We start from the raw sequence: 27,337 nt of genomic DNA, 5'->3' as shown, positions 1-27,337 counted from the left end.
CTGAGAGAGCTTAACATGGTGCTCATGTTAAGGGAGAAATAATAGGAATCCATTGTTGATTATAGAGCTCATGTTGAAGAGTGCATTGGGAGTTGAGAGAAAAGAAATGGACACAGAGAGCTTAGCAAAGAGACTGGCACACAGTACGTGCTCAGTGATTAAAAACAGTGAGTATGACACTTATTCAGCAAAACTGAATGAATTTAAATTAGATGGAATGCATTTAAAAATCAGGCAGCCGTGTTAATATTTATTGCCATTTCAGTTATTGTTGTGTATTATTTAACTAGACATAAAGTTAAGAACCTGTATGTAAAATCTTTCTCATTTCTAATTCATGTTTCTTTCTTTCTTTTCCCACTTTCTTTTTATCCAGGTTTTATACAATATATTAATTGCCTTCACAAAGATGCATAAATTTGAAGCCATAAAACCTGTTGACATTTTGGCTGGATGTGCCCGATTCATAATTGTGGGGCTTGGGGGAGTATTTTTCGGCATTGTTTTTGGATTCATTTCTGCATTTATCACACGTTTTACTCAGAATATCTCTGCAATTGAACCGCTGATCGTCTTCATGTTCAGCTATTTGTCTTACTTAGCTGCTGAGACCCTCTATCTGTCTGGCATCCTGGCGTGAGTACAAACCAAAGACCACCTCTAGTAGCAAAATAAGAGAATTTAGAATCACATTTTGTGGATCAGCATCTGGAAAAGGCTTGACTGCTGACACTAATTCTCAAAGGTGTTGCAGGATTCAGATTTTTTAAATGTTTGTAAACTCTGATTTAGGTCCTTTGCCAAACAAATGTTCTCTCCAGCATTTGCATTTGCTTTCTTCTCATGATTTGCCTAAAGAGAGTATAGCAATTATAAAGTCATGTTAGAATGCTCAGAAAAGCTGCTAAAAAGAAAAGGTGGAAGAAGTTCAAGGTTAAAGTCTCATCTCAGTAATTTTTTTCTTTGAAAAATTCATTATCTTAAAGGGAAGCATGTCATGAGAAACTATCAATGCTGGACTTTGCCTTCTGTTATTTCCTTTAAATCACATCACAGCTGCAGGACTCATCAGTGCAGAATGAAACTAGGTAGATGGGATAAGACTAGAAATCCATGTTTCTTTTTCCTAATGAAAATATTTTTTAAAATATTTACCTTGCGTAGATCTTGAAATGAGGCTTCTCAACTTGGCTTACTATATCTGGTCATGTTTTCTCTATGACCAGCTATCCAGGCAGGAATAGTTTATTGTATAAATATACCCATTTTAATTAAATATAGTAGTGTAAAATCTAGACACTCATTAGTTTCCCACCTTGAAAGTGATCAAAACTACCATCTCCCACCCAAGACTTGTTAAGTGGATCTAGAAGAGAAGTATTTCAAATGAAAAAATTCTCATTAAATTGTTGTCAGAAATATTACTCAGGTGGAGAAAATGAGAGGTTTTGCTGAATTATTCTTTCTAGGTAATTGCAACAAATTTATTGGGGTTTAATGCAGAGTGGAGTAGAAGGTAGGAGGGGCGTTGACAAAGCTCTCGATCAGGGAGAGCAAGATAGAATCAGTTCAGTTTCTGGTTTGTGTAGAATTGCCCACCATTTTGTTGTGGGAAAGCCACCTCCTTCCCTATCATACTCAACTTGTGCAAACCCCTTGGGGAGGGAGAAGAAGAAGAAAGAAAATCTGTGGAAAACTGCCATCAAAGAAGGGACAGAGAAGATGTTCTCTGGGTATAAAAACAGAATTTGTGTATCTGTGGCATTACCAATAGGGAGGGTTTTTCCAGGAGGGGCCAAATCTTGTGCTTCTCTCTGAGACTGTTCCTTTTGCAGAATCACAGCCTGTGCAGTGACAATGAAAAAATATGTGGAAGAAAACGTGTCCCAGACATCCTACACGACCATCAAATATTTCATGAAGATGCTGAGCAGTGTCAGCGAGACCCTGATCTTCATCTTCATGGGCGTGTCCACCGTTGGGAAGAACCACGAGTGGAACTGGGCCTTCGTCTGCTTCACCCTGGCCTTCTGCCAGATCTGGAGAGCCATCAGTAAGAGACAGCAGGGCCCCCAAGAGTCTCTTGCCTGCTGCTTTTTAAATTTTCTCTTATTCCATTCTGCAGTGTAAAAGCGTAAGTAGTGAGGTGAGGCTAACTGGTCTTACTGGTTAGGGGAGTACAGGCACATGGTGGTGACCAGGAATGTTCTGTTTATTCTTTCAAATGTCAAAGTCATTAGTTGACTGATAAGGTTCTGCCCTGAAGCAAGGAGTATTTTTTTTTAATCGAATAGAGAATTTTCACATCTACACATATAAGTATAACAGTAAATTCATCTCTTGCTCTTCACTTCTTTGCCAGTTTGTCCCCTATTGCACCTTAAGTCGGATATAGATTATAAACTTCAGTCATTTACACTTTTGTTACAGGAAAAGTGAGATGTCACAAATTGTGTTCTATGTAAGGCAAGTACTGTTAAAAAACATTTCCCTAAATAAATAGGTGGTTTCATTTGAGGATTGAGTGTGATATATAGAAAACCGAGGACTAGGAAGTGAATCTTTAGTTTTAAAAAGTGCTTAGTATTAATTAGTAAAGGGACCTGTATAATGTAACTGGCATCACCCTTATGAAATGTGCCTAATTAAAAAAAGAGAGAGATGTCTTGACTAAGGGCTGGTGATTTATCTTGTATATTTATACTTCTGGAGCTAGAAAAAAAAATCACTAAGTACTGAACTACAATATACAAGTTGCCTTTTGATTAGAAGCAATTATAGGTTTAAATGATTTGGACTAATATTTGAAGCATTTTTTAAATGACTTTGGTCAATAAGGTCAAGCCAATTACCAAAGGAATTAGGAGAAAAACTGAGAACTTACCTTGAGCATATCAATTCTAAATGAATTGATCTAGAAGAGAATAAGAATAATGTACAAATATTAAAATATTCATAAAGCTAAATCTGAATATATGTGCCTATCGAGTCCCCAGGGCAGAAAAAGAATTGAGGAAACTTAGAAATTTATAATCTCACATCCAATCCTGGCACTATTACTAACTAACTATTTGACCTTGGACAGACATTGAAGTACCCCAAATTGTCTTCCTCAACCACAAAATGGTGGGTGTGGACAAATTTCTAAGGTCCCTTTCAGTTGTAATACTGTAGGGCTCCATAGGGGACTAGAGCTAATGTGAAGAGAAGTAATACTACAGAGCTTCTGCACAGCCAACAAGACTAGAAACCATCTAGGAAAAGACTAATATTGTGGCTCTCTCAACATTGTTGACCTTTGGTCACCATCCAGCCCAACTCCTTCATCTTCTCGCTGAGGGAGCTGATGGAACAGTCACCGAGTGAATGGCTGACTTGGCCACGTCACAGTAAGGGACAATGCCAGATGTAAGAATCCAGTTCTCCCACTCGTAGCCTGTCCTTTTTCCACCCTGACTCAGCGTAGCTAATAATAGTTCACACTCATGAAGGCCTTATAACATATAAGGTCCTGCTTTATGTTATTTATAGATGTTAAATTTATTTAAACTTTACATCCACGTTCTGAGGTAAACACTGTTCATCACTTCCATTAACCAGATGAGGAGACTGAGTACATGACAAAATTAAGAACCTTGCTCGAGGTCACATGACTAGTATGGAGAGGAGCCAGGATAAACAATACAAAATGAAAAAAATTCAATGTAACTGCCTCTTGGGCTACCAATGTGCCTTCAGTCAGGGTTGCTTACTGTGGAGTCTGTGTGATTGGAAGTCACATGAGGATGCTGAGAGCTTTATTACGTGGCAGTGAAACCTCTTCATTATTAGTGAGGGCTTCAGTGAAGGGACCTTTCCCATCACAAGCCACTTCATTGCTGGTAGCTAAGCCATGTGAGCCACTTGGGAGTAGAAAACCAGTGTGGTAAAAAAACACCTCTATGTTTTAAACAAGCTCTCCTGCCCTCCACCCTCCACTTACTGACAGCAAGAATCCCTTCCTTTGAATTCTTGCCAACATCCTTTCCTGTCTGCACTGAACCTCAAGAAGAACCAAACCAACTGCAAAAGAGTTGTTCACCCTGCAGAGACCACAGTCCCCGAGAGGGCTCCTCTCATGTTGAAAATTACACACCTCCTTTGGTTACTCGGCGAGAAGATGAGATGATAAAAAAAAAAAATTTATACCCCAGGCAATTACCTAGTTTGGAGAGACAGAGCAAAAATTATGAGTATAGATTAGAAAATATATGCCATTTCCTATATCAAAAATTATCAAGATTTTGTTACTTTAAGCACACACATACACCATGCATACACGCACTCACGGTCTATGAATGTTCTGTTTGGGATGGACAATGGTGGGTGTGATGGAATTCAGCTGCCATGTCTTGAGGGCACATGCACACGACTTGGGTTCACTAGCATTATATCTCTACTCATTCATGACCCTCTGCTCTAATATGTGTTTCCCCCTTTCTAGGCGTATTTGCTCTCTTCTATGTCAGTAACCAGTTTCGGACTTTCCCCTTCTCCATCAAGGACCAGTGCATAATTTTCTACAGTGGTGTTCGAGGAGCTGGAAGTTTTTCACTTGCATTTTTGCTCCCTCTGTCTCTTTTTCCTAGGAAGAAAATGTTTGTCACTGCTACTCTAGTAGTTATATATTTTACTGTATTTATTCAGGTTGGTAGATTTCTTTCATGTTTGAAATAAGTAGATTCTTTTAGGATTATGTATGAAATTAGTATAATACCAAAAAATGGACATTTCATTTCATCTTTAGAAATATGCTCAGTACCCAAACTAAATCCCCAACTGTTTCTAGATCATGTCTGTGGTCACCTTTAACCTCTAAAATATGTTGTCTTTTAATCAATAAAACATATTAATGAAAATATTCCTGGGTAACAAGGAATGACAGCTACTCTACTGCGTATTGTTGAAAATAAGATTCCAGTTCGTACTAGATAGCACAAGTTTTTATTTTAGCTGGAGTTATCTCTCAGGAAACTAACGAGAGGTTATTTTAAGGGATGAAACTAAATACCTGCTTTAAAATACAGACATAATGCCTTTCTTTACAGCAGAATTTAAAAGAATTCAATAAGAACTAAAGCAAACACTGGAACATTTATCCAGTAGAAGCTAATATAAAACAAAAACATAAAAATTGAAAGTTCTAATAGTTTTGCTAATAGATTTGCTTTCTATAATGGCAGTCTTCACTACAACAAAACTTTTTAAATTTTATTATTTATGTTCCAGGGAATCACAATCGGCCCTCTGGTCAGGTACCTGGGTGTTAAAAAGACCAATAAAAAAGAATCAATCAATGAAGAGCTTCATATCCGTGTAAGTTATCTCTTTGTCATAATTAATAAGTTAATAAGATGTACCCCAATTTGCCACCTATGGGTGTCATCTAGAGCTTTGATGAGACATGTACATGTCACTAGACATAGCCTCTTTCTTCTCTAGCTCCACTTAGAGTGACTATACTGGTTCCCTATTGCTGCTGTAGGAAATTATTAGAAACTTAGTGGCTTTAAAAAAACCACAAAGTTATTATCTTATAGTTCTGGAAGTCACAAATTCAAAATGTGTCTCACTGGGCTAAAATCAAGATGTCACAGGGCTGCATTTCTGTCTGGAGGTTCCGTGTTCTTACCCCTTCCAATTTCTAGAGGCTGCTGGCCTTCCCTTCCATCTTCTTAGCTAGCAGTGGCCAGTCAGGTCTTTCTCATGCTGCATCACTCTAATACGGACTCTTCTGCCTTTCTTTCCCATATTAAAGAGCTTTGTGATAATATTGGGCCCATGTGGACAATTTGGGATATTCTCTCTATCTTAAGGTCAGCATATTAGCAATACAAAGTCCATCTACTATCTTAATTCTTCTTTGCATATAAACTAACACGTTCACATGTTGTGAGGGTTAGAACTTGGGCGTCTTTGGGGACCAGTACTCTGCCTACCTCTGTCTGCTCTGTGCCCCTCAGATTCATGTGTGTTCCACATGCAAAATACATCAACATCCCCAAAGGTTTCGATTTGTCATCGTGTCAGTTTGAAGACGAAAAATCTCATCTAAATCTTATCAGTTCAGAAGTCCCAGATCTTGTCATTTCAGTCATCTAAATCAGGAAGGGATGAGGCCCTGGGATTAATGCATCCTGAGACACAGCTCCTCTCCAATTCTGAAAACTCAAGAAATAAGTTACTTGCACCCAAAATACACTGGTAGGATGGTCAGAGGATAGCAGCTGTAGATATTCATTTTCCAAAAAGGGGTGGGGGAGGAGGGTGGTGGAAGGGAAAAAGGACTCATCTATCCCAAACAAATTTCCCAGTCCACCTGGGAGAACTCTTTGGTTTCAAGGCCTGTGAACTACCTTCTGCGATTCTTTGCTCCACCATCTTCTTCTCTCAACTCTACCCTCTGAGTCATACTTCCTTTTTCACGAAAGGCAGCATGTTTGTAGCTCATTAGTTTGATCAGCCTGTTTCTTGTCTGTAGAACTTTGGGGGTCCAATAGCCTCCTTTCGTTTGGTCTTCTCTCTCTTCCTTTCAGTCCAAGCTGGCAGTGTTTCAAGGAAGGGAAGCAGAACCAGTAGAGAATGTATAGTAAGAGCTTAGTTGCAAAGAATTGGCTTACCTACTGTGGGGCTGTCTAGGCAAGTCCAAAATGTGTATGTAGGACAGGCCATTAAGAAGGGTAGACTGGCACTCTCAGGCATGAGCTACAGATGCTGTGCGCAACTGGATGCCTCTGCTCCACCCTTCAGGCCTTTCAACTGATTAAACCAGGGCCACCCAAATTATCTAGAATAGTCTCCCTTACTTAAAGTAACTGATTGTGGACTTCAATCATATCTACAAAATGCCTTTTCAGCTACTTCTAGATTGGCATTAATGATAACTAGGGACTAGCCTAGCCGAGTTGACATCTCAGGAAACTATGACAGTGACTAATGTTCAGAGTAGTCCTATTTGGTTCTAGAATCATTGTTCTAATGGAATATGGGATCCTCTGCTCTTTCTAAACTTTTAATTAGGAAGGAGTAAAGACTTCTGCTACTTCTGCAGATGAGGCCTAGTAGGAGTTTTCAGTGAAAACATCCAACTCTGACAAAGATGAAAGTGAAATTGAGCATAGTTTTGACTTGTTTCTTTTAAGTTCAACACATTAGTGAAAGGATGTCATTCTGTATGGCTCCAGGGAATAGAAATGAGAATTCAAGTATGGAAGATATAGGGAGAGAGACTCCGTCAATGAAGAGCATTGTGACAGTTGTTTATTGCATGGCACACCCATAGGTGAAACAGATGTGTGCAAGCAGTGATTGGGAATACTTAGCAGAATTGTACAGGCAGTTGAAGCTTTGTGGGGATGATTAGCCCAGATAATTTTAGATTTCTTTCATGCCTGAGAGTTCATGATTCTAATGCTGGAGAAACAGCCAAAGTCTTTCAAAATCAGCCCTGAAATTCATGGCCAGAATCACCTAAGGAAATAAAATAATTAAATTCAGGAAACCCAAACCAAAATGTTTCAAGGCCATTTGAAAATATTCAATAGATGGGGATAGGGAGGGAGTGTTTTAAAATAAACAATGCTTTAAACTGATTGAAGATTTTTGTCTCTGCCTTTATGCCCTTTGTTCATTCTGTTGAGAAATTAGATACTATTCCTAACACAATGGAACTTGTGTATTTCACTTCTTATTTGTTTTTCTCAAAAATGTTTTACTTATTGGTAGAAAGTGAATCAATTAAGTATTTCAGAATTAATTTAGCATTTTAACTTATTTTGCAAAAAAAAAAAAAAAAAAAAATGGAAGCCAGAATGAACTTTAATGTTTACAAATTTAAATTATTTGAAGTTAAATTCATCAATTTTGAAGAGACTGTGCTTTTACCCTAAATTCCTATAAACAATTTGAATAAGGCAAATGTATAATTGGCTTGGATGGTGAAATGTAAATAGTGAGACAAAATCATCAGAAAGAAAATGAGGCATATAGATAAATTTTGTTGTTATGTGTTATTGTTATAATAGAATTGTATTTCTAGAAACTGCATAAATTGGATATTGGCATTTCCTTTTTTCTTTCTTTCTTTCTTTCTTTCTTTCTTTTTTGCAATGAAATGATAAGTAAAAGTTAATTATTAGGCTTTATATCCATATGATTTCATAATGAGAAATTTCTTAGATCATTCTAGAAACATTATTCAAAGGAAATGGCAGGTACCCTGTTTTCATTGCAAGTTACGTGCATTACTAAGGAACTTATCTACAGAGTCTTTGAATCATGAGACTAAGTTGAATTACTATGCAAGGCATTATAAGTTTCAGTTACATGAACAGAATGATAGAAAAGAGGATATGCTTCAGGATATTAAAGCCTCCTTTGTTTTCCAAAGTGTATCAGCTTTCCTTGTGTGTCTTTTAGAGTTAACATTTCACCAGCAATCATTTTCTTGTGTTTGGTTTGGCAGCTGATGGATCACTTAAAGGCTGGAATTGAAGATGTGTGTGGGCAATGGAGCCACTACCAAGTGAGAGACAAGTAAGGAGACTGAGAGTTTCCCTATCTAGGAAGGATCTTTGTGGCACGGGGAACCGCAAAAGGCTATGTTGGAAGCTGAGCATCAAATTAGAAAGAATATAGAGGAAGGGGACCAGGAAGGTAAAGGGCCTGGGAGCCATGCCATACAAGAAGCAGGTGGAAAATAAAAATGACTCTCAGATTTCCAGGTAGGGAGTCTAGGGAGGTAACAATGCCATGGTTACATTTGTATGCTATAGAAGACAGATTAGAGTTAAATAATGGATTCTGTTTAAGATGTCTCCAATATATATTCAGCCCCATTTTGGTATTTAGTCTCAAGTTTAGGAGGAAGATCATGGCTGGAGATAATGGTTGTGAGTCGCCAATGAGTATTTGCTAACCAAAGCCGCGGGCATGGGTGTGGTCACTACCAGGGTGTGAAGAAGGAAGCTGACTGAGGACAAGGCTCCGAGAAGCCTCCATTCCCATTCCCATGTAAGAAAGAGGAAGAGGAAGGAGACTCAGAAGAGGCCTACAGGGAGACTGAAAGGGAAACAGGTGTCAATCAGGATGTGGAGGGCTCAGAGAAAATGCCTCAGTAGCGCATCAGGAGAGGCCATGTGACAAGGAGGGCAAGGGCAAGGGCAAGGGCAACCACAGGCATTGAATGGTACAAGGTCAAGATGAGTTCAGTGTGAAGAGTGTCAGAGAAGTCCCGATGGTTGGAGAGCCGATGACAGTGATGGAGGAATAAACAGGAACAATAGACTCTCATGAAGAAAGTCAGAAAACTAGAAGTCTGAGGGGTGGACTCAGTTGGAGCAAGAGTGGGCCTGGTAGGTGCCACACACAGGTCACAAAGCTCGAGGATTCACTAAACCCGGAGGAGACCTGACTCATAGAGTCCATTCGCCTCACAGACCAAGAAACCAATCACCAGATAATAAGCCAGCAGCCCAAGGGAGTTATGTTCCCCTCCAGAAAGTAAAGTAGGCAAATTACTCTCTGAATGTAAAATGATTGGAAGAGTTAAAAATTCCAACTCCAAACAAATGGCCAACAGGGAAGGCACCAATGCAGACATGCAGCTCAGTCTAATGGGTTGGCGAGAGGTTCACTACAGTGATCAACAGCCATGAGCATCCAGCCTATTTAGATTCTGTGTCATTCATACTGTCAAGATATATGTGAGTTCTTACTGCCACCCTTTAATTGGCAGGATTTAAAATGATCTGCAGCATAATGGGCAAAACTACTCTAACCACTGGGCCATTTAAACTTATTGGGTTCTGGTTGGATAGACCAGTGTTACTTTAAGTGCAGCTGCCACTGTTTTGAGCTATTAGAATGGAACACTTGTTCAAAAGCCTCAACCCCCTCATTTCTTCTCTTAACAATTGGATCTGAACTGAGCTGGGCCTCTCTCTCTCCCTACTTATGCACTTTTTTGCCCTGCTTGCAGCTTGTCCCTTCCTTTTGTTTAGTTGGTTTTCAATATATTCAAACCAGTAAGCCATTCTTTCATTTTTATTTTTTTAAAAAAGTATAAATTCTATGATTTTTTTCAAAAAATGTATTCAAAGGCTCTACATTCCAGGCACTATCCTGGTGTTTTTCAGACTAGAGTTAAGTAGTCATTTATTTTAAGAAAAGTACGTACTTACATAACACATACAGCATTAGACATTTCCAAAATGTTGGTTTTCATTTTTAGGTTTAAGAAGTTTGATCACAGATATTTACGGAAAATCCTAATTCGAAAGAACCTGCCAAAATCAAGCATTGTTTCTTTGTACAAGAAGCTGGAAATGAAACAAGCCATTGAGATGGTAGAGACTGGGATCCTAAGTTCTACATCCTTTTCCATACCCCATCAGTAAGTCATAGCTGCTCTTTGATCTAGGCTTTCAATGTCAGATTCAAGGGACACGAACTCACTGTTCTACTTATACTGGGAGTGAAGAGGCACAAATATGAGGAATGCATCATGAAAAAAAAAAAGAGAGATGATCTAAGTCTTGGCATTTTATAGCTTGGCCATGCTCAATCTGTTTCACCTAACTTCTGAAAATTACTTTCGAGCAAGAGTTGCCTACTGTAGTTGTATGCCACCTTTCTTTGGGGAGGAGGGGGAACTGAATTTATAGAATTACAGCAAGACTTTCTCTTCCTGATTAGAACTCTCCATGCTTTAACCCCTGTTCATTTGATTCTGCTTATCCTACGGTTGCATTCCTCCCATGAGTCATTTCTCTTCCACTTTTGTATGAGCAAAGCCCAGGTCAGCATTCTGGGAGGCTAACTTAGATTCAGGGATGAGTGGTGGTAGCAAGGCCTGTGGTGATCGGTGGGCTATTTAAAGAGAAAGCTGTGTTTATAATTGTGTCTGAGGCAAAAATCTGTGTGAGATTGTGAGATTTGCCTTAAGTCTGTGTGAGAGCAGCTTGGAATAGGAGCAAGGAAGGGACTGGCTTCCTGTGGAACAGAGGCCTTAGGGAGCTGGTGTAGAAGCAGGGTGTAGGGAGGGGTAAGACCCATATATATGTCCGTCATTACACGACGGTTTCTTTTGAAGCATAGCATTTCTATTGGAGCATCTGGAAACCAATTATCCCAAAAGCTGTCTAGACATTTTTTTTTAAATGTCTTTTAATGTGTTTAAATGTTTTTTTTAAATGTCATTTTATTGGGGAAGGGGAATAGGACTTTATTGGGGAACAGTGTGTACTTCCAGGACTTTTTTCCAAGTCAAGTTGTTTGTCCTTTCAATCTTAGTTGTGGAGGGTGCCATTCAGCTTCAAGTTGTTGTCCTTTCACAATCTTAGTTGTGGAGGGTGCAGCTCAGCTCCAAGTCCAGTTGCTGTTATTAGTTGCAGGGGGCGCAGCCCAGCATCCCTTGCGGGAGTCGAACCAGCAACCTTGGGGTTGAGAGGATGCGCTCCAACCAACTGAGCCATCCAGGAGCTCAGCGGCAGCTCAGCTCAAGGTGCCGTGTTCAATCTTAGTTGCAGGGGGCGGAGCCCACCATCCCTTGCAGGACTCAAGGAATTGAACCGGCAACCTTATGGCTGAGAGCCCACTGGCCCATGTGGGAATCCAACCGGCAGCCTTTGGAGTTAGGAGCATGGAACTCCAACCACCTGAGCCACTGGGTCGGCCCCTGTCTAGACATTTTTAAAGTTGCTTTAACTCTCTGACATTTAGCAAAAAACCCTTCTATATCACAAGAATTAATTATCCCTCCCCCAACCCCCATTGGGAAAAATTAGTGAGAACATATATTTAGGACGAGGAACACAGGCCCCTTCATCCTGTCATCTTTAGCCAGTAAAGACACTTGATCATGAGCTTCAATTACATCCTCACATTTGAAAAGCAAGTTTAGAGAAGGGCTAAGAATAGATAGAAATAAAATTGTCACTGATGCTTGAGTGTTATTTCTCATCCTTTACTTGCTAATGAATCAGAAACACCATGGCCTTTCTTACATGGGCTGGGACCAATATAAAGTACCAGTGTCCCTGAGGCCCTGTTGATATAAACAGAAAGCTTTCTGCCTTATTTTTCAGTGAGACTGTTTTTGTGGTTGGTTGGTTGGTTGGTTGGTTGTTTGTTTGGTTGGTTTTGGTGCTGCCCATTACATGGCTTTAAGAAAGCTTGTGACACTAAATTGAAAATGTACTAACAAATTTTTATTGGCAGTGCCATGCCGAGCCATATTGGGGCCAGAGGCAGAAGGAAAAATCAGTAATATTGATCCGGTCTTTGTTTAAAATGTTCTTGATATTTTATTCATCATGGATTTTTTTTTTTTTTTTTACATTGACCTTTGTTGTCTAAAATTCTGTGTTCAAATACTATGTAACTTGACTACTGAACTTTTTTGGCATCCTCTTACCAGACGCGAGCGCCTCACTCACCTCACCTTAGGTCCAACCCCGTTCCTTGGGCACCTGTTGTGTGGAAGCAGACACCGTCTGTGCCCTAGCAAGGTCATGACATTAATACAAAAGGTGATATTAATATTTAAAAAAAGGCCACAAACATATAATCCTAAGCTATAAGAGTACAAGAAGTGAAACTCCTCTGGTCCCCAGGCGTCTGACCTGCTCACTGAAGGATGAATGGATTTAACTGCAGGAGGGCTAGACAGGTTCAGGCAGCTTCAATCATTAGGAACTTCCTCAGGTGGTTTGCTTATTAGTTATGTGAGCACTTGTCTAGGAATGTAGGGGCACTTATCTCAAATGAGAATCAGTTATCCTGTATGAAAACAGAATTTGAATCTCTGCATTATGTGGCCTGGGTTATAAACAGTTGCCCCAGTTTCTGACCTCAAGACAATTTGTAAGCCAGCTTCATTTGGAGGGGGCCCTTCTGTTGAGTCAATTATTTGTTCAGACAGTTTTTCAGACACCGATTCAAGATTAATAAGAGAACCTTATAGATAAGAGAATTTTTCCGCCCCACCTATAGTCTAAACCAGTTAACTGGGGTGGGAGAGGAGCATTTTTAAACTAATATTTAATACAGGTTTCATATTTAAATTGCATTTATTTGATCTCATCAGAAATCTGTAGGACATCAAGCAAAAAGGAATTCCTCTCCTAAGATCAAAGCCATTAATTTCTTAGTAAATAAACCTTCATACAATAATAGGAAAAAGAAGTGTGTACTCAGCTCACTTTTTATTATTCTGTATGAAATGATAACAGCAAAATGCACATATATTTTTTTTTCTTTAGAAGTTTAAGCAATTGTTCTACAGAGGTTTAGATTTCCAAATGACCTTTCAGAGAACACTCCCACCAAAAGTTGTCTATAGCATATTGCACATGGTGTTGGTTCTACAGAATTCCATTACCTTGATATGCATTATTTTAGTTGACCTTAAAACAACCCTATGCAATAGGTAGACTATGTACTTGAATGATTCCTCTAAGTAAAAGACACCTCATTTTACCAGTGAGTAGTCAGTTCTTAGAAATATCAGAAGATACAGGCTCAACATGATTAAAAGTATGGAAGCTTTAAAAAATATTTCATTACTATAAAAGCGATATTGAAATATTTATAAATTCATAGGCGTAGCACACTTTAACTCTACAACTTCAAAATATCATATTCAAAAACTCCCAAATAATTTTACATGCCACTTATAGAAATGCATACTGTAACTTATTGTAGTTTAAGAATTTTTAAGTTGATCACATATTGACAGGTATAAGTTTATATTAATGCATTCTTACGCCAAAGACCCTGGAATGAAGATTCTGGTGCCATTTTCACTTCCTAATGGGACATTGTGTTGTGGGCAACCAGGCCTTCTCTGCCACTCTTTGCTCATTTTAAATGTTGGTCATCTTGGTGACCTTTCTAAAAAGACACAAAGCATCCACACTCACACAAGAGCTGTGGGCACCAGTGTTTACTCAGTGGGCATGTCCTTCAGCCATCTTAGCATACATTTCCCATGGATTTCATGTGTAAAGCTATAAGAGGATGGATTCTTCTAAATGAATCAGGGTATAGTATTTGACTTTTTGGGAATTCATATTATGGTATGAATATAACATTGATAAGAGTTCATATCTATATTGCTATGTTTAGAATTGAACCCTCTTTTTACATTTTTGTAGCATCTGATTTTTTAAAAAGTTAAGAGAAATGTGAACCTTTGATTCAAATACATTTAGATTCAGATTTTCCCAGTTTGATCTGAATAGCGATGAAATTACCACAGGACTTTTATTTAAGGTGACAGAGATCTCTTGTATGGATCATGAATGAATGTTTCAATGACAAGAGTCTTTCAGTTTCTAATTTTACTCTTTTGACCTACAAATTATTAGCAGTCAGTTTTTCTAAGAATCATATCTTGCCTGTGCTCATACTATGATTATTTCAGAGATGATTTTGCTAATGAAGTGACACGTGGAAAACTCCAGGTACACCTGGCCCAAGTTAATAATTTGTCTGTATAATTTTATAGCTGCAGCTTCTCGGTGTGGATGAGGGATGATATCTGAATTACACATCCAGCCAGCAGCCTGAAGGGACCTTAATTAAGTCTTGTCCTTCCCATCGTGGTCAATTATAAACCAGGGAGACTGCCAAGTTAGATCTACTGCTGTCTCAAGTTTAACTTGACCATTTCCTCTACCAGTGGGTTTTCATATTTGGTTGTTTTATTATGTACATAGAGAATGGAACTGTTTGATTAGTTGCTGTTTCTGCTTAACAATAGATTACTTCCACAATAATAAAGACATATGTTCAGATTGTGGGATGTGTGGGTGTATCTAAATAAGAATAAATTGTATTTGAAGGACTTTTTAACTTATATTTGAAGGATATTTAAACAGGTTGAAATGCCCGTCTAATAATGTTTGCATCAGTAAGGGTGGTGACTGAATATCAATAGTGTTGGCATTTGCGGAGCTGAGATATGGAAACTCTGGTTTCAACGATAGTGTAAAAAGGGCATTAGTCAGGATACTGATAGCGTTGCTAAATAAATCCTGGCATACTGTGATATCCAGTATCCAAGTCCTTAAAAATCTTTTACCAATTGTACACTACTTACAAAACGTCTTTGTTACTTATAGCTATATTGCTACTAATATTTGGGAAAAAATACTTAAAAAGTGGCCTGTATCAAAACTAATAACTAACTACTCATCTCCATGATCAATTACCCGAAAGCCTTTGCAGGCAGACATGAGCACAGCAGCTCCTTTATGCATTCTGAAGAGCTGCAGCTAGAGAAGAAACAAAGCAAAACTCTGTAAGGGTTTATACCAAGATGTTAAGGGAAGTGAAGTAGTAAAAGATAAGTTTAATTTTCTTTAGTTTTGTCTTTAGTTCTTATGTTCTACAGGGAAGATATATTACTCATGGAATGGAATAAAAAGTTTTTAGAAACTACCTCCACTAAATTGAAATGATTGAAATCAAATATATTTGTCACAGGTGAATTGTGCACATAGCAATGTCATGACTTTGAAATCCTCAGAGGACAATTGTGCATTGACTGCTAACCTGGGCATGACTTGGTTTTTGAACCCTTTTGAGGGGGGTGGGAGGGCTAATGGTGAAGGAAGCCCTGGGGAACTGGTCAGTGCGGGGGCAGTGAGCAGTCAACTGTTTCTAGATTCGCACAGAGTTCCCAGTGTCTCAGAACTGGGCTGACTTTTCAGTGATGAAAATAGTCTAATTCTCCTTGTAAAATATGATATTAGTTTCTTACAATTATTCTTTAGCCAAAGATAGAATCCCTAAAGGGACAATTCCAAGATAAAGGTGCTCCTAAGCGTACTCATAACGTTTTAATACTCTCTGAGCTCAATGCTGCTCAAAATGTGGTATGTGGATGGTGTTGTCCATGAGCTGTTTGTCACCTATCCTCGATTCGTACAGACGTAACCAAGAGTAGGCCTTGACTGAGTAATCCTATTTCTGTCTAATCTAACAGTAAAACATATGGCTGGCATTTTATGGTATTATTTTGTAATTTTGTTTTTATTGTATTTTGCAAACATGTCCATTCATAACAGATACAAGGGGGAAAAATAAATGGTTTGTCACCTCCTTCAACCCCTTTTGAAAATGAGCTATCTATTCTGTTTCTCAAATAAAAGCTAAAGGCAAAGAAACTGTATTTTCAAAATGTACATCAAGATGCATATACTGACATTTCACATGAACTTACTAAAACAGTAGGAAAGACTATGTAAAAACAGGGGTTCTGGAACTTAGAACCCCCACAGGTACATTGATACTTTTGTAGCACTCTTGCCAGGATGGAAGAATAATGCTTACCTCCCTTCAATGATGTTTCCAGGGCCCAGAGGATACAAGGAACCAAAAGGCTTTCCCCTGAAGATGTGGAGTCCATGAGGGACATTCTGACACGCAACATGTACCAAGTTCGACAAAGGGTGAGTATAAGCCATCTGACCTGTCCCTATTGCCTGTGCTAGCAACCAGTCCTTCAGGAATCAGTTCTTGGTCACAATATCCTCTCTAAAGCAGCCTCCTTACTAAACAATTTCTCCCTGCTTAGTTTGCAGAACAGAAAATTAATTGTTATGTTTCTGCTGCAAAATTGGCACCTGTGGTATAAAAAGAAATGCAAATCCAGTTGCTGGCCCTAGAGGTCAGGCTGCCCCTAGCCCTGCAACCTGGTGTTTCCCAGAACCAGCAGTTCTCCCTCTCCCTCCAGAGATGGACAAGTGGTAGAGTTCACCCACCGCATCACAGAAAAAAGATGGCACTAGGACTCTGATGATAGTCACTTTCTCAACCCGACTTATTGTAACAGAGTTCAGAAAATTGAGATGGTTTAGATTAGAATATTGAAACTACAATGCTGAAAGCCTAAATAAAAGGAGACATATTAGGCATACTATCTCTCAGTTTTGACAAAAGGTATGAAGTTTATACTAGCCCTTGGGAACTGGTCCAAAGTGCATTGTAAGAATATTTCTGGGGTCGGTGGGTAAAGTGAGTCCTTCCTAAACTTTGATCTAGTCAAATGATATGTAAACTTGTGTCCTTTAATTAGGAGCATTTGTTTGTTTGTTTGTTTGTTTGTTTAGTTTGAGGATTCAATCGAACATCCCAATTCTTGAGTACGATTATAAGTGAATTCAATTGAGAGCCTTGGTTTTTGGGACTATATCATAGATCGTAGTCTTGATGGGACCAAAAAAACCCATCTATTTAGTTGAAGCTCCTTGTTTTCAAATGATGCTGAGGTTAGGGGAGTTGTTTATCGGACTTGTTTAAGGTCACAAAACAAATCTAAGTTAAGAGCTTACATCTTCCAACTGCCTGCCCAGGGCTCTTTCCAGGACTCCAGACTTACATGATCTAGAGAAAGTGAACGTTTTCTGGCTTCCTGCTTTGGAAAAGTCAGTGATTAAGGGGCCTGTGTCATCGAAAGGCTCTGTATCTGCTGAAAGAATATAGGTCAGCATCAATCATAGCACACTGAGAGTAAATCCAACAGCTTCCAAACCATTCCAAGTGAAACTGTCTCAGTGAGACTATCACATTCGGCCTTAGATAAATACTTGAGAACTTCCTGGTTTGAAGAATGTGGATTAGCTTGGTGAGAGCCACAGCCTCTCCCCGGGTTGATGAAGGTTGAATTTAGAGAAAGATCCAGAAATGGAAATAGAGATCCTGTGACTCCAACCCAGTCTAAAATGAGTTTAACTGCCCAGAAAAAAGATGCCACCTGGACACCGATGATACTTGTTTCAATCTGATTGACTGTAACAGAGCTCAGAAAATTGAGATGGTTTAGATTAGAATATTGAAACTACAATGCTGAAAGCCTAAACAAAAGGAGATGTTTTAGGCATAGTAGTCTCAATTTTGGAAAAAGGTATGGAGTCTATGCTGGCACTTGGGAACTGGTCCAAGGTGTATAGTGGGAACATTTCTGGGGGCGCTGGATGAGTCCTTCTGAGACTTTGATTTAGTCAAATGATATCTCTTGTTTATTCTTTTATGCAGATTCTCAGGTAGCCACACCCTTCGTCATTGATCAGTAGGCCTAGTCAGTCTGTCTTCCAGGTTTCCCCCTTCTAAGCTATGCAGTATCCCCTTGCCTTGTTCCCCTCAAATAAGCAAATAGGTCCTGAGAAGTCACATGAGAACATATGAGGGGTTTCCAAGCCTCTGCGATGGCTTTACCTCCACTTTTGTTATTTGAGAGAGTGAAACTTACCAGTCCTTTCCCCTCCTGTCTTTCCTTTCTCACCCCATCTTTTATGTGGGTCATGTGACTCCTGTCATCCACTATGGTCCTTTTGCTCTCTTGAAGGAAAAACTTTTCTAAACATGCAATCCAGGACAACAGTCCATCTGCTTTGTTTCTAGCGGGCTATCTACCATTTTGAGGACTGTCACAAAAGGTAACATCTGTAGTCCTATAGCTTGGGTTATAGGTTGGTAGGTCTCACACTGTAGTTGGGGCATTTTTCACAGTTCACAGCTTGGAAGATGCCATCTTGGGAGTCAAGTTATTTTAGGGCAAGGCTGGGATGAGTTCGGGGTTTAACTCTGGGAGATCCTAATACATAGTTGATCTGAAACTGAACTCATCTTGCTGGGTCTGTTCTACTGGGAGAAGGGGGGGGGGTAACCTCCAGCCACTCCTGTTTGAAGCCACATCCCTCAGCACATCCAGTACAAGATTTTCATTGGCGAGGAAGTTGAAGAACTAACCTTTGGAAATTCTCAGCAGGAGAACCTCAGCAGAAGCTCTCTGGAACCCAGTGGGGATGGAGATTGGGAAACACTCTTTCTAAACTTACAAGGGAACAAACTGGCCTCAGCCCAGACCCTAAGGATAAGTTAGAGACTGATGGGCCGTCCCTGGGATGGTGTGAATGATCAGGTCACAGTCAGAATTTCTATGTACTTTCAAAGAAGGAAAACAATTTATTCAACTTTAGTTTACTTCAGCAAAGATTGAATGCACATGTAGAATACACATCTTTCTCCCATAGAGCTCAAGTGTTAGTGAGAAATACAGGCTTTAAACAGTCACCAACTCCTTCATCAAAAGGTAGAAAGGGATGTACACCTGAAACTAATATAACGTTGTATGTATACTGTAATTGAAAAAAAATTAAGGGCAAACAGGGAGGAAGGAGAGGGAAGAAACTTGGGTACACATTATATGCATAGGACCTAGTATGCTTCCTGAAGACAGGCAAACTAAACAAGCACACGAGTGATGGGATATGAAGCAAAATCAAAGAAAAAGTGTCCAAATGTTCCTCAAAGTACAGCCTCCCCTCAAATCAAGGTATAGGGAATTCCTACTAGCAATATGTGTATACACACACACACACACACACACACACGTGTATATGTGTGTGTGTAAACACATGCACACTGAGGTTATTTTGCATGAATTTCACATTGATGAAAAATTGTAAAAGTTTGTCTCCATATTCTAGATGCTTAATTTTTAAATATTTTTTATGACAGTGTCACATGTCACTCTTTAATATTTCAATGTATAAAAGGCACTTAGGTTGAGGTCCATCATTGGCAATGCTATATAAAAATCCATATTTCAACCTGGCTTCAAAATTCAATATTTTTGACCAAGTTCTTGTCAGATTGGTTAATTTGTCAAGAGTGGCTGGTAAAGAACTATCAGCAGAAGGAGAAAGTTGGCTTTGCTGATTCCTCATGTTCCCTTGACCGCCAACCTTTGTCTCCATTATGGAACACTTTTAGACAATTGTCTATTTTGTGAGGATTAGTTAACTGTTACTGAGTTAATAGATAGTAACGGCCACAAAGATACTTAACTGGATGTGTATACACTAAAACACAAACAATAAACTAAACACCTTGTTACAAACATCCTCTTCTGTTCTGACAGGAAATTTGACCATCTCATATATGGATCAAGTGAGGCTCTATTATAAATCCGTATATTAAGTACTAATAAAACTTAATCTCTTTTGTATTTTTTATGGAAATGTAAGTATTAGTATTTTATTTTCTCAGACTGGGGATCATCTGTGTGCACCCCACTTAAGAGACCCTTGGCCTGGAGGATGTAGTCTCCTCTCTTGGCAGGTTGTCCCCAACTCCTTCCTGTACCCCTAGTACCCTACTTCGAATAAAGTCTTCATTCTTCTGTGATAACAAATCCCCAGCTCTGCTCCAGTGGCCCCACCTCTCTCTTCCCCAGTTGTTTCACAGCTATGTCTTGTCTCATGTGTTCCCACTTCCCTTCAGCTTCTAAGACTCAGCTCAGTGCAATGCATCTTTCCTGCCCACATCTGGATTAAGTGTCCTTTGCCTGTCCTCCCTGCAGACCCCAGGGTCTTATCATTTACCTGAGCACATAACCTGCTTATTTGTTTAACGCCCTCAGTAGACTATAAGCCTTTTGAAGACTGTAACTCTAACTTGTTCATTTTTTTAAATCCCGTGTCTATTATGACACCAAGCACCTAGAGCGTGTGCTCTTTTGCTGTTGAATATCCTCACTAAAGCATCTGTTAAGCAAGAGCAATAGTGGCTACAGCCCTGATCGATTATCCATTGGGACCTACTGACCAAGCTGAAACAGGATATTCACTGGTGAAGCCTGGGTGAGAAGAAGAGAGAGAAGGTCCGGTTAAGCACTTTGCAAACATCTAAAGACTGATGTTGGTCTATGGTTTAAGACAGGTTTCCACTGGCCTGAGTGAGGACAATTTTTCATAAGGCTGAACTGATTCAATTTGAAGGACTGCTCTTTATCCGAGATGATGTCCTCCCTCCTATTTTGGTTAAAAGACCTCTTCCTTTTTTAACTGGAGCTGGTCATAGTGATTGGTTGATTTTTTAAAATGTATCTTTAATTGCCAAAATTAAAAAATAGCAACCTCATAGAAATTCCCAAAGTCATTTTGACATTTTCCTGATCCATTAAATCCCAATGCTGAGTAACTACTGGCCTAACACAAAAAATACAACCCGGGAAAGAAAATGTGTGTATGGGGCAGCCAAAGTCGGTGGGTATTTTAGGGAGAGGGACCACCACAGGATAACAAAGGATCAGTACAGATGGAGAGCACTGCTCTGTGAGCCAGTGGGCGCAGGCTCCAACCACAGGTCTGTCCTTCTAGGGGTGGCCTCGGTCACACACCTTTCTTCTTGGGGGTTGGGGAAGGACACACTTGCTCCTCTGTAATTAAAGCAAATGCTCAGATGACTTTCACTGTGTAATCTTGCTCTAGTATTCTTAATTTGTGATATTTCCATGGTTTCCTGACATTGAAAGTTCTACCGGAGATACCCTTATTATCCTTATGTATTTGACATTCTGTCTTTCTGTAGACACTGTCCTACAACAAATATAACCTCAAACCCCAAACAAGTGAGAAGCAGGCTAAAGAGATCCTGACCCGCCGCTATAACACCTTACGGGACAGCATGAGGAAAGGCCATAGCCTGCCGTGGGGAAAGCCGGTAAGGTGGGGGGTATGGACTCACCGGAGAGCTGGGCCAGGGCCTCCTCAGGTGATACCATCAGTATTTAAGCAAACAAACACACAACTGCCTTGTTGTCAGAGAAATACAGAAGTAAGAGGGCTCGGGACACCACACATGAGTGTCCCTCTTTGGGCCCCTGGCCTTAGTTACCTGAGAAAGTCTGTCCAGGGGGTGGGTGGCAGCAAACTTCCCTCCAGAATGTATCAGTGACTAGAACACAGTCACTAGGCTGTGAGTCTAGACCAGACGCTATGGTGGCCCGATACTGAACTTTTAAGGGGACCTCTGTGCACAGGAAACCCTGGCTCTGGAACACTTACTTCTGTCCCAGGAAGATACAGGGAAGAATCTGTTTGTGCCAAGACACTCATGCTTTACGTTCATATCACCCACTATGCATCTGAACTATTCTATTTGAGGTTCTATTAAACCAATCTTCCTCGGACTTCTGGGTGGAAGCTGCATCTGAATTGTCCTCCCTACCCTAATCTCAGTGGGGCTGTGGGAGTAACTTTGAGAGATTTGAATGCTCTGTTTTATCATGAGAGGGAAAGGAAATACATATTGAAGGCTGAAGCACTCTGTTTTCTTTCAACAAAAGTAACTGAAAGTCATTAATCGAATCCAAACAAGAGGCCACAGGATAGGTCTGTCTGTGCCCTTCACTTTGTTTGCCACTTGAAACTCCAAATTGTAGTAGCTAATTCTGCTTTTATTTCTACTTATTTCCCACAGGCTGATACCAAAAACATCCGCTACCTCTCTTTTCCCTATAGCAATCCTCAGCCAACAAGAAGAGACCTGAGGGCTGAGGAACTCGCAGGTAACCTGTGTGCCTGGCTGCATTTCTTTTCTGTAAAGGGTTGAATGGTAAAAATTTGAGAGCTCGTGGGTCAAAAGTCAAGAATATTATGTAGGTACTTATATGACAAGAAGAAGAAAAAAACACTTTTATGACTCTAATTCAGAAATTTATTGATGGATACTGAAATTCAAATTTCATATTATTTTTACCCATCATGAAATATTCTTTTTTTTTTTCTTTATCAGCCATTTAAAAAATGTAACAACCATTCTTAGCTCGTGGGCCATACAAAAAGAGGCAGTGGGCTGGATATAGTCATAATTTGCTGAGCCTTGTCTTAAAGAAAGAGAAGATGGGCACTTTTTTTTTTTGAAGTTGTACAATTCACCCACACTTTAAATATTAGCAGAATTCTCCAAAGTTGGTTAAATTTTGCTAAAATAATTCCGTCAAATTTACTGATTAAATATTTCCCACTTAAAATCTAATTCTTAAGTAGAATTCTTAGAATTATTGAAATTGCCTATTGTTCTAATAAAAGCCAAGTTGTTATACTTAAAACATGTACATAGAATGATTTCTATTATCAAAAGGTAACATACTATATGTAACAGACCATGTTTTCTATTTTAATTTTCTTAGAATTTTTAAGACTTAAAATCACATTGGAAACTCAAAGAAACTAAATGCATTGGAGTTTAGAATTAAATCTTTGAACAATGAATATAATTATTCTTTAAAGTGAAATTTTATTATTTTCTGATTTTAAAATATGCTTGATATAAAATGAAAATATGTCAGTATAGAAAAGCATAAAAAGAAAGTTAAAAACATTTGAAACCCAACACCCAGATATAATCACTATCGAACATTGTTCTATAATTCTCTCTACACCATCCTGATCTCTACCCTGCCCGTACCTGATACAAGAAACAAACAAACAAAAGACATAACACATCAGCATTATAGTATACCAAAAAAATCATAGTATAGTCATTGTTTTTTAACTTATAAATTGTCTAGTTCACTCAACTGTTTGTTGTGGACATATTTCCATGTCAATAGATATGAATCTAGTGATCATTTTTAATGACTTAATAATAATCAATTATATAAAAGCTTCATAGTTTATTTAGCTAAATCCTTAAGAAACATTTAATGTATTTTTAATTTTTAATGAATAAGTACCTTGGATCACTTGTGATGTATTTTTGCACAAATAGCCAATTATTTCCTTAGTATATTTTCCTGGAAGTAAAATTTTTAGGTAAAAAAATTACATATATTTAAATTTACCCTCACAGCAACAGTGTATGAGAAAGGACATTTCTGAACACTTTTATCATTATTGTCAAATTTTTGAGTAATCTATGGTATAATAGGATAAAATTTATATACCATATTTAATTTTCATACAAGTCTTTTTTAATTTTTAGTTCCATTGAACATTTTTTTGTAGTTTTAGAGGCACTGTATTTGTTTTGGAGAAGTTTTTCTTTTTGCTTTGCCCATTTTTTTTCTGTTTGGTTGTTTGTTTTTTTAAAATGAATTTGAGGAACACTATATAGTAAGGATATCATCCATTGTCTCATATTTGTTGCCAATGATTATTCCTCAAGTTTCAAATTTATCTTTTAGTTTTTAGACGTACTTGCCACTCAGATTCTGATTCATCAAATCTGCTTGATCTTCCACAGAAATATTAGAAAATGATTTACCCAATATTTTTCATTTAGAATTTTAATAGTTTAATTTTCTCATTTAGATTTCAAACCATCTGAGATTTATCTTTGTGTAAATTAAGTGAGAGGTTGTTTTCAAGTAGTTATGCTCCTGTCCCAACATCATTTTTTCCTTTAAGATGAAATGCCACCTTAGTTGTACTAAAGTCATTTCTCCTGAGAGAGTTTTGGTCTCTCAATTCTGTCTCATTGATCTATTCATCTATTCCCAGGTCACGGTCTTGTAACTAGTATTATGTCATAAAAGAGCTATTCCACAAACAAAGGCAAACAAACAAAAGAACATCAATTATAGGGTGTATAATGGATTAATTTTTCTTAAATTTTCCTGGTACAAATGATCTGGTGCTATTTACGTTGTTGGGGTGAATAGAGAACATGAAACGCTCACGGTCACTCTCCTGAGACAGCCTCAATAGCACATGCTATGGGAGCAGGAAAGCACCACCGAGCAGCCTCACCTAAGCACTAATGCACACATCTTAAATAAAGCATTAACCTCGTAAACAGCATACAGCAGAACATTAAAGCAATAAAACACCTTACAGAGTAGGGCTTATTTCAGAGGTGGGGTTGTCTAATATTTGGAAATGTGTTTACATTAGTCACCAGATTAACAGGTTAAAGGATCCTATCCTTTCCGTAGATGCCCTAGAAGGTACCTCACTCATACTTTCAGTAAAAATCATAAAATCCTAGGAAGATATATATCAGACTTACATGAAGAAAACATAACACTCTACTTCTCTATGCTGTCATTTTTCCTCTATAAAGGAAAGAATTTTGTTATCTCCCATATACAAAAGTGCTGCCCTGATGTGAAACCAATCAGTACACAGTAAAGCTCTTAGAACAGGGCCTGGGACCAAGTAAAGGTGCAATAAATATTAGCCATTATTATTATCACTATTGAGGGGTATCAAAGAAGACCTGATAGGGGTCGATAGAGATGTTCTTGGAATGGAAGACAACACGTCAGAAACGTCAGTTCTACATGAATTAATCTTCATCCCAACAAATTTTTTTTACTTTCAAATGTGCTCAGCTAGGTGAGCAAAAAGAGTGGTAAAACTACAAATCTAAGAAGGAAACATAATGAAGTGGGACTTATCCCTAATAAGCTTTAAAGAATTATAATAACAGGGTGAGACTGAGATAATCCTCAGTGCATATCTAGGCACAATGGTTTGAGTCCATCTTCTCTGCAAACTTGAAGTTGTTCTGCATAAGGACAAGGTCAGGGAATGGCCAGGGCTCTAGGAGAGAACACGGAGAAAGATGTCCATCCAACAAGTAGTCCCTGGCTGACCGGGCTAGGCCTTGGAGAGCACTTTCCTTCCTCACTCTGCCCTTGACCTCCAGTGTTAGAACATCCCTTACTCTAGATGTCTGGGAGAAACCTGCTGGTTTCAGGGGGAGGCATCACACACTCTTCCCCTTCGGGTTCACTTGGTGTCATAAGTAGAGAGGGCCTGCCTGGACTCCTCTGCCCTGAGACTGCATGAAATCCATGTGGATTGGGGGAGATGAAAAAGTTCTGTAGATGGAGGGTGGTGATGGTGGCACAATAATGTGAATGTGCTTAGCGTCACAGAACTGTATGCTTAAAAATGGTTAAAATACGGGAAAAAATAGTTAAAATGGAGAAAATGAGGAAAATGCTAAATTGTATGTTGTGTGTATTTTACCACAACTAAAACAAAAGAAAATCACAAGAGGAGGGTGCGGCGGGAGGGTTGCACTGGAGGTCCAAGTCTGTACCAGTGAGCCCACTGTCATCCCTGAGCATCAGGGTCTGCTCTGCCCTGAGCAGCAGCACTTCCGGTTTCTCCTTCATCTTGCCCCCCAGGTGCCCATGTCCAGAAGCTAAGACTCTCAGTCAGGTGTCAGACAGAAGAACAGATATTCAGATGTTGTTGCCGAGGTCTCCACGGATGTCTCCCCAGAACTGTGTTGCCTTGGTACTGAGCTGGGCGAGGACTGTGCAAATAGGACAGGGCGGTCCTCACCCTTCCTCCTTTTTCTTTCCTCCTTCCACTTTCCAGCCAACTACTTCTTCCCCTTTTGGACAGATTGAATGATTTAAGTTGAGTTCAACCTTGGAAGACACCTGCCTAAGCTTCTTTCTAGGGCTTGGAGCCCACTTTTCGACAACCAGAAGGTGGTCAGCAGACGGCAGCTAGAATCTGTCTGATGATGGGAGCATACTTGTATGTTGAGAAGGAGTGGTTGGAAACCAAAACGGGGAAGAGGGGCATGAGAGGAAGGGTCAGCTTTGGGGGCAGACGCATCCAGGCCGTGGTTTTCTTAGTGTTCCACACACCAAAAGACCGAGAAGAACTCTGGTCCCAAGCCAGACTATAGAGTGCAAATTAAAGGGAGGTCATGAAAAAAATGGACAAACATACTAATGTTTTCTGTATTCAGAGCATTGATTCTGGCGTCCTGCTCCCCCTCAACTTCCAAGCTACCTTCTCAGAATAATTTGGTCACATTTTGGAAAAACAGTTTTGAAGAGGGTATTTTAAGATTTTCTGATGTCCCACATCCTAACACATTTTGTCAAGTATAATATTAGTTCTAGTTTGGGGATTTTGCTTTTTGTTTTGTTTTGTTTTGCTTTGCTCTTCTAAAAGGGAAGAGAGAATGGGAAAAAGAGCCTGCTTTCAGATTTAAAAGTCTTAAAATACCTAAATTCTCAGGAGAATATTTACAGGGAAAATAAAAAGTAAGCTTAAAAATGTGAGGAAATGAGAATTAAAAAGATTTGTGAAAAATATTCCTTTGAGGATGTATGCACAGTGAAGTAAGGACATGCAATGTCCTGGGCATAGCTTAGGTGTTAGGAAGGTAACCCAAGAGGGGCATTAATTACATAGATACCCAATGGCTTTCTCCTCTCATGACGCAGCCCTCTGGACCAGCACATGACACATATGAAAGAGGCCGTGACAGGCTGACAAAGAGTGGATGGATAGCTGGACAAGCTCTGCTCAAACTCCAGTTCCATCCTCACTGTGTGACACTGAAAGTCACTTAACCTCTTGAAACCTCAGCTTCTTTACCTATGAAATGAGCATCATAATTTCACTCATCACAAAGGTTTATTATGAGGATTAAATGGCATAATAGATATAAAATCATTAGCACAGTGACAAGCACATAGTAAGTTCGCAATAAATAGACACTGTCATCATAGCATTGCCATTGTGCG

At 39.1% G+C, this 27,337-nt stretch overlaps 1 protein-coding gene across 2 annotated transcripts in view; it reads left to right on the top strand.

The window, feature by feature from the left end:
* Window positions 1-27,337, top strand: part of SLC9A4 (solute carrier family 9 member A4) — a 95,207-nt gene that overhangs the window by 29,450 nt on the left and 38,420 nt on the right. For both annotated transcript variants that reach the window (XR_016020429.1, XM_019753793.3), the window contains exons 3-11: window positions 377-636; window positions 1,836-2,053; window positions 4,484-4,686; window positions 5,269-5,355; window positions 8,504-8,574; window positions 10,271-10,432; window positions 16,400-16,496; window positions 21,421-21,552; window positions 22,312-22,399. Coding sequence is in view for 1 of the 2 variants with exons in the window: in XM_019753793.3 (XP_019609352.3) it covers window positions 377-636; window positions 1,836-2,053; window positions 4,484-4,686; window positions 5,269-5,355; window positions 8,504-8,574; window positions 10,271-10,432; window positions 16,400-16,496; window positions 21,421-21,552; window positions 22,312-22,399 (1,318 nt within the window). In the remaining variant the exon portion in view is untranslated. The remainder of the gene's footprint in view (window positions 1-376; window positions 637-1,835; window positions 2,054-4,483; window positions 4,687-5,268; window positions 5,356-8,503; window positions 8,575-10,270; window positions 10,433-16,399; window positions 16,497-21,420; window positions 21,553-22,311; window positions 22,400-27,337) is intronic.

The sequence above is a fragment of the Rhinolophus sinicus genome, chromosome 2, assembly GCF_057876585.1.
Source record: "Rhinolophus sinicus isolate RSI-liver-muscle chromosome 2, RSI-T2T, whole genome shotgun sequence".
Classification (NCBI taxonomy): Eukaryota; Metazoa; Chordata; class Mammalia; order Chiroptera; family Rhinolophidae; genus Rhinolophus; species Rhinolophus sinicus.
This window is presented reverse-complemented; position numbering and strand designations above follow the sequence as displayed.